The sequence below is a fragment of the Lithobates pipiens genome, unplaced genomic scaffold (genome assembly GCF_037356315.1).
Source record: "Lithobates pipiens isolate NorthernLeopardFrog02 unplaced genomic scaffold, aLitPip1_a1.2 Scaffold_23, whole genome shotgun sequence".
NCBI classification, from domain to species: Eukaryota; Metazoa; Chordata; class Amphibia; order Anura; family Ranidae; genus Lithobates; species Lithobates pipiens.
Window position 1 is genome coordinate 132,958,551 of NW_027507785.1, and position 7,094 is coordinate 132,965,644.

At 43.5% G+C, this 7,094-nt stretch overlaps 1 protein-coding gene across 1 annotated transcript in view; it reads right to left on the minus strand.

Moving 5' to 3' along the window:
- Positions 1-2,589: 2,589 nt before the first annotated feature.
- EIF3L (eukaryotic translation initiation factor 3 subunit L) overlaps positions 2,590-7,094 on the minus strand; it is a 42,813-nt gene continuing 38,308 nt past the window's right edge. Inside the window, exons 14-15 of the mRNA XM_077452391.1 lie at positions 4,260-4,340; positions 2,590-2,741 (exon numbers count right to left, since the gene is read on the minus strand). Coding sequence (XP_077308517.1) covers positions 2,703-2,741; positions 4,260-4,340 — 120 coding nt within the window. The 3' untranslated portion in view covers positions 2,590-2,702. The remainder of the gene's footprint in view (positions 2,742-4,259; positions 4,341-7,094) is intronic.

The following is a 7,094-nucleotide window of genomic DNA, read 5'->3' on the forward strand; positions in this document are numbered from 1 at the left end:
CCACGATGGCCAAGTTACAGGACTCCACATATTCCATTTTCCCCTATAAGACACATGGATTTAACGCCCCAACCAAGAGGACTATGGCCTTCCAATATTATCATAAACCGAAATCTTACTTCCTGTTATTACAGGAGACATTTCTCAAAAACGTTACCCACAATACTACCTTTCATCGGGCAACGAAAAGAAAAAGGATTCCCTTTACCCCCCCATCACCGTAGTAAGGGATAAAATTGGTAGATATATCATAGTGGTGGGCCATATCCACAATCAGCTAGTATCCCTGAATTCCTACTATGCCCCTAATTGGGAAAGGTAGAATTCTTTACCACCATGCTCAAGGTCTTAATGCCTAAGGTCCAAGGAGAGGTGATTTTGGGGGGAGTTCGTAATATCCCACTTAACTGTACTTTAGACAGACAGATCTGATCCTGTTAGGGCAGTCCTCAAAGTATTACCCAAAAATAGCAACAAGTTAGCTCGATTGTTACATCTTGAAGCTTTGAAGCTTGGCGGGAAGACTATACTCATTTCTCCCATTTGCATAAAACGTATTCATGCATAGGTCACATTCGCTCACACAGCGCTATCACCATATATGACATCAACAAAGATCCTGACTGTTCCATGGTTGGATCATTCCCCTGTTAAAATATCGCTCTCTAATCTATGGATGAAGCCCTGTCCTACGTGGCGCCTCAACACGTCAATGCTAAATGACCCCCATCTTGCACTCGGATATAGAAACCGAATTACGTGCATTCTTTCTGGACAATTTATCACCGGCTACATCTCCAGCCATGAATTGAGCTGCCCATAAGGCTTCCATTCAGGATAAGCTTAATCAGTTGGCTGCTAGATTTAAAATGTAAATCAAGACAGTACCATCAAACAGCAGGGAATAATTACATTTCCTAGACAAACAGAAAATGGCTCCTTTAAATTGATATCAGCCACAAAATTGATAGCTAGATTTGCTTTGAATTTGACTCTCACCAACGAAGTAGAAAAATCCATTCGTTGGTCAAAACAAATACTACACCATGGGTACCTAAATACTACTACCCCGCTAGCCAGGAAATTAGTACCCCGGAAATACTCTCTGGCATTACCCAAATTTAAATTGCGCAATGGACAACCGACCCAGAACCGCAATTGATAATGCGACAATTCCAAGACTTTCTCGACATATCAACAGGCCCAATGCTCGACAGAAATTGCAGACAAGTTTTTTTCAAAACATCCCTCTACCGCAGCTTCAGCAAGCCCATACAGAGCTTATGGACAGAATTTTCCGAGCCAGAAATTAAAATGGGCATTAAATCCCTACACCCATTTAAGTCCTCGTGCCCAGATGGCTTTTCAGGTCAATACTATAAGAAATATCAAGAGATTCTCATCCCTCAATTAAGTGCTTATTTCAATGCAAATCCGTATGGATAATTGCAGCCCAGCTCCTGAAAATACGGCGTATATACACACACACGTTATACCGGAACCAGGCAAGGACCATGGAGATTGCTCAATCACTGCCCAATATTCTTTATAAATGTGGATTCGAAAATAATGTCCAAAATATTGGCTTGTAGACTGAATTTCTAAATTTCTTAAACTTTATATACATCCCGATCAAGCAGGCGTCTGACCAGACCAGGAGAATAATAGACATTTCAGCTGTCCATTCAGATTGGAATGGGAAGGGACCTAGACGAGGCATGCTGCTGTCTCAAGATATTCGGAAGGCCTTTGATTCCCTATCATGGGACCATCTCTATGTCTTATCTAGATAAAGATTTGGTCTGTCGTTTTTGACAACTCAAAGTCGTTCCCCTACAACGTCTTTATTGATTAACAGCTATTCATCCAACTCCTTTCCATTTCAAAATGGGACCCACCAGGACTGCCGATTATCACCTTTAGTGTTTGTACTGGCTATAGAACCGTTAGCTACCAAAACCCACGAGTGCCCAGACATAAAAAGGATAGAATAAATGTACATTTTTTTGCAAAGGATATCCTACTGATGGTCTCCATGCCCATCACCACCCTTCCCAATCTGCCAATGTTCCTGGCATATTAGTCCTTCTCACGGCTCTCGGGTCTCTCCATTAATCAGGATAAAAAAAAACAAAACAAACAGAGCACTAAATATCTCCCTACCGGATCAGATATTGAAAGCTTGTTTGGGAACCTGTTGCTCTCTTATTTCGGTATATGTCTAACTCCCTCCATACACACCCTGTATTCCCAAAATTACCCTGCACTCTATAAGCACTTAATGGCAGACTTGAATAACTGGCAGATCCATCCTCCATAATGGTTTGGCAGACTACAAACTATAAAGAGGAACATCCTTTCCAGGATTCTGTACCTTTTTCGCACTTTGCCTATTGCTCTGGTCAGAACCGATTTATTACATTTTCAATGAAAGCTCTTTCAGTTTCTCTGGGGTGACAAGAGGCCTAGGGAAAAATAGACATTATATACCCCTCTGTTGTTAATAAGGATTAGACTAACACCACCTCTCCTTGTGCACCCTATAGCTCTCATGTTAAAATTGGCATAGTAATTGACAAAGTTAAGTCCTTAAACATTCTGAACATTTTATTAAAACAATCAAGTCCTTCCAAGATTGACTGTGCTTCAAAGTTGTATTTGACCTTCAATCCTTATAAATATATTGTGTGTGTGGGGAGCTCTTAAGGCTTCTGGCTCATCTTCTTTAAGGTCTTGTTCAACTATAAAAACAAAAAACACAAAATTATTTAGTCAGACTATTGACAATTCACACTATCCAATGCAAACCTGTTTATCAGATTAGCCGAGTAAATACTACACGTGTAAGGCCCCTTGCTCACAGGGCACCCCGAGCTTGTTGCAGCAGAAATTCTGGCATATTTCCCCCATACCAAGAAGCCCTGTTGCTGCATACAGCCGCCTATAGACACGAATGGCTGTGCACAGCTGTATTTGGATCTATGCCTGTATTAAAAAAAAAAAAAAAAAAAAAACAGACACTTTTCTATTTTTTGGAATACGCCGTATGCTAAATGAGTGTTCACGTGTACCAATGTATACCCGCGTACAGCCACGCATATTCATTCATGTCATGCAGCTCCTGGGTGGAGAAAATATGCAGAAGCTACATATCATTGGGCTCCGAGTGCCTGTGCACAAGAGTTCTACATCTATGCTATACATCTACATATTTATAACATTTAAAAATCAATCTAAGTGAATGAGAGCCGTCTTAATGCACACTACTGAAGTCGCTCCGACTTCAGAAGAGGTTCTTGTACTACTTCAATCAGACTTGTAGGCGACCTGTACCCATTGATTTCAATGGAGGTCGCCTCCAAGTCGGATCTCCATCTATACGGAGGCGACTGACAGAATTATCAGCTCTCAAGAGGGAACTACATGGCAAATTTCTGAAAAAACAAAAATTTGGCATGGGTTCCCCCTCTGAGAGCATACCAGGCCCTTAGGTCTGGTATGGATTCTAAGGGGAATACCCTACGCCAAAAAAACGGCGTGGGAGACCCCCCCAGATCCATACCAGACCCTTATCCGAGCATGCTACCCGGCCGGCCAGGAAAGGGGGTGGGGACGAGCCTACCCATTCACCTGAAAAAAAATGTACAAAAAAACAACACACAAGGGTTAAAATAGTTTACTGCACAGCTCCGGGGGGTCTTCCGTCTTCGGGGGTCTTCTCGCCGGACTCCTCCACTATCTTCTGCTAGCTCCTTTGCTAGCGGAGGAGCCCAGCTTTCTTCTTAGTCGTCGCTGCCGCCCTCTTCTTCCGACTTCGGGGGTCTTGTCCCCCTCTTCGGTTCTTCTTGTCGGGCGACCACTTCTTCCAGCTCTTTTACTAGCGGTGGCCCGATCTTGCTCATCCCCACCCCCTTTCCTGGCCGGCCGGGTAGAGTGCTCGGATAAGGGTCTGGTATGGATCTGGGGGGATCCCCACGCTGTTTTTTCGGCGTAGGGGGTTCCCCTTAGAATACATACCAGACCTAAGGGCCTGGTATGCTCTCGGAGGGGGAACCCACGCCAAAAGTTGCCTGGCCTGGGGCGACTTAAAGTCGTGTTGTAAGTTGGCCCAGGTCGTATTCAAGTCGTCTCCAAGTTGCCTCACAAAGTCGTCCTGGAAGTCGTGTCGCCCCTGTGTGAACCGGCTCTTATTCTGGTTTAATATTTACCTTTTTAAATTATTATTAAAAAATATTTATAGAGATGCAAAGAAATCTTACCTCCTCAAACTTGTGTATCTGCCTAATAAAGAAGTCTCCATAGCGTCGGGCCACTTTGGTGTCAGCAATGTGAATCATATCCTGGGGTGGAAGAAAGAAGAAAGAAGAGGAAGAAGATAAACATTAATAGATTTCTAAAGAAGTGAGATGTCTCCATTTTGATTTTTTCTAAGTTGCGAGAACGTCAGGATTTTTTTCCCTCAGAACACACACACACACACACACACACACACACACACACACACACACACACACACACCTTTTCCTCTTTCCTAACAGTTTTAACACGTTTACTGCCTGAAGGGCACGTGCAATGCAGCGTACACCCCGGCTCATCCTACTGGTGCCCATTATATGGTTAGTGTCAAGGACAACCTAGCTGCTTTGCCCATGGGACTCAGACGATGAGGTGAAGAGGATATAGCCAGCAGATGGAGCAGTGAGGAGCAACTCATCATTGGAGGAAAAAACAGGCAGATGAGTCCAGTTCTACTTTAAAAATGACTGTTGGGGTATCTTTCTCAGGGATCGCAGCAACACCCCTAAATACAGCACATTAAAATGGTTGTATAGTGAATTTTATTACTTTTACCTACAGGTAAGCCTATAAGGCTTACCTGTAGGTAAAAAGAATATCTCCTAAACCTGTACGGTTTAGGAGATATTCCCCTTGCAATGAGCCGCTGACTTCAGCGGCGCATGCACACAGGGGATTCTCGGCTGAAAGCCTGGCAGACGCCGGACCTTGCCGGAAAGAAGTCTCCCGCACGCATGTGCGGGATTGACATCGCAGCTCCAGCCCCTCACAGCGCTGGAGCTGCGATACCCAGAAGACACGCCGAGGCAACATGTCAGCTCCCTCGGCGTGGACCAGGTGAGTTACTGATGCCTCGTTCTAAGGCATTTCATAATGAGCTAGTATGCGGTATATACAAGCTCATTATGCCCTTTGCCTTACAGGTGTATAAAAAATAAAATTGGGGGGGGGGGGGGGGGGGGGTGTATACAAACTCTTTAAAGCGGAACAAAACTCCTGAATCAACACTGACCATTTTAATCCTCATGCTGCTATTAGTAAATGGATAGGCAAGTATATCATTTACCTGTTTAAATTTTTTTTTTTTTTTTTTTTTTTTTTTTTTTACACATCTTCTGTTACTCCCTGGTTTTGAGACCTAGGCAAAATTCTGTCATATTCCAGGAATCTTCAGGAGGAAGGGCAGGAAAAGCATTCTTAGCTTTGTACACCCTCCTGCCTGTGTGTCTTAGCTAAGGACAGAAGAATTGCAGGAAGTAAACGTTACACAAATCATCTGCCTATACTCATTAACTTCGGCCAAAAATGCTAGGGAGGGGGTGTTTTTCAAAGTGGAAATAAAGCATTGAGACATGGATGGGTGAGTGTTTTAAATACAAATGAATTAAACAGTGGTTTTCAGTTTGTGGTGCTCAGATACAATTTGGTTCCACTAATGTAAAAAGAGTAGCAAGCTTTCACCTCCATGTAGTTTTATACAGAGTTGTGGGAGCATAATGCATGAGGAACATGAACCTACTGTATATTAGCGACAAGGAGTGGATAAACAATTCTAATGCAAGATACATTTAATACGCATTTTCAGACTAAAATTACATTTAAAGTGGAAAACTGATACTAGTAAAATGTTCCCACCTTAGAACACACTACTAGTCAAACTATGCCAGTTTACCTACTAAAATTTCTGCTAAAGCAGGTGGCCTCTAATCCATTTGTCTTCCGCTCCCAATAATCTGTAACCCAGTAATAATGCATGTGCAAAGGACTCAAACCAATGAGCTTATTTTTTATTGCCATTTGTGCAAGTAGTTATGGGGACCATATCACCCTTGCATTCGAAAAGGCAGAATAAGGCATAAGATTTCCAGATTTACAGCTTTAAGCACATGCAGAGGAGGAACACACAAAATTATGTCTACACAGTACTGTGCATGCAGGAGGGGGAGGCGGCTTCACTCTGCTTGGCTGGAACTGCCGCTGCCGAGACTGATCAGAGCCGCGACCACAGAGAGAAGGGGATTGTTGCACCGGGTCCCAGATGACTGTGTCGACAGGTGTCCCCCGGTGCTGCTCGCACCTCCCCCCCCTGCAATGCCACAGGCTCTGTGTGTTTGTTCCGAGGTACATTATGGGTCTGTGGGGGGGGTCTGTATTGTTAGGGGGTCTGTGCACTGTAGGGGGGGGGGGTCTTTACTGTAGGGGAGGAGGATTCTGCACTATAGGGTGGGTCTGTACGGTAGGGGGTCCAGAGCTGTGAGGGGCTGTGTAATGTAAAGGGGTCCAGAGGTGCAGTTGTGGAGGGGGGGTACACAGTAGTGACAAAAAGATATTGAAGGATGCAGAGGTATGCAGGGGGCACAGTGGGATGTTTTTACATTTTGGGGGGTGCCAGATATAGGATCCGCGCCAAATTGCAGCAAAATCACATGCACAAAAATCAAAAACGCACAGCAAAAAGCACTGCAGAAAAAGTTCAAAAGCAAACTGCATAGGTGTGTACTGAGCCTTACGCTGGCCACACAGATCGATTTTCAGACGAGAATATTCAGAGGAAAAATCTTTGAACATTTGCTGAATGAAAATGTTTTCACTTGTTTTTAAAACTAATGCAATTTCTGAACAAAGATCACATACACTGTCTGAAAATTCCTTCTACCAAGAAGTTTTCTATTTCTAAATTTTCCCATCACTGTGGTTGAAAATTTGACCACACTAACGATTAGAAAATCGAACGAACAGTCTTAAAACTACTTTGTATTTAAAAAACAAAGTGATTGCCGAGTCCGATGATATGTGCC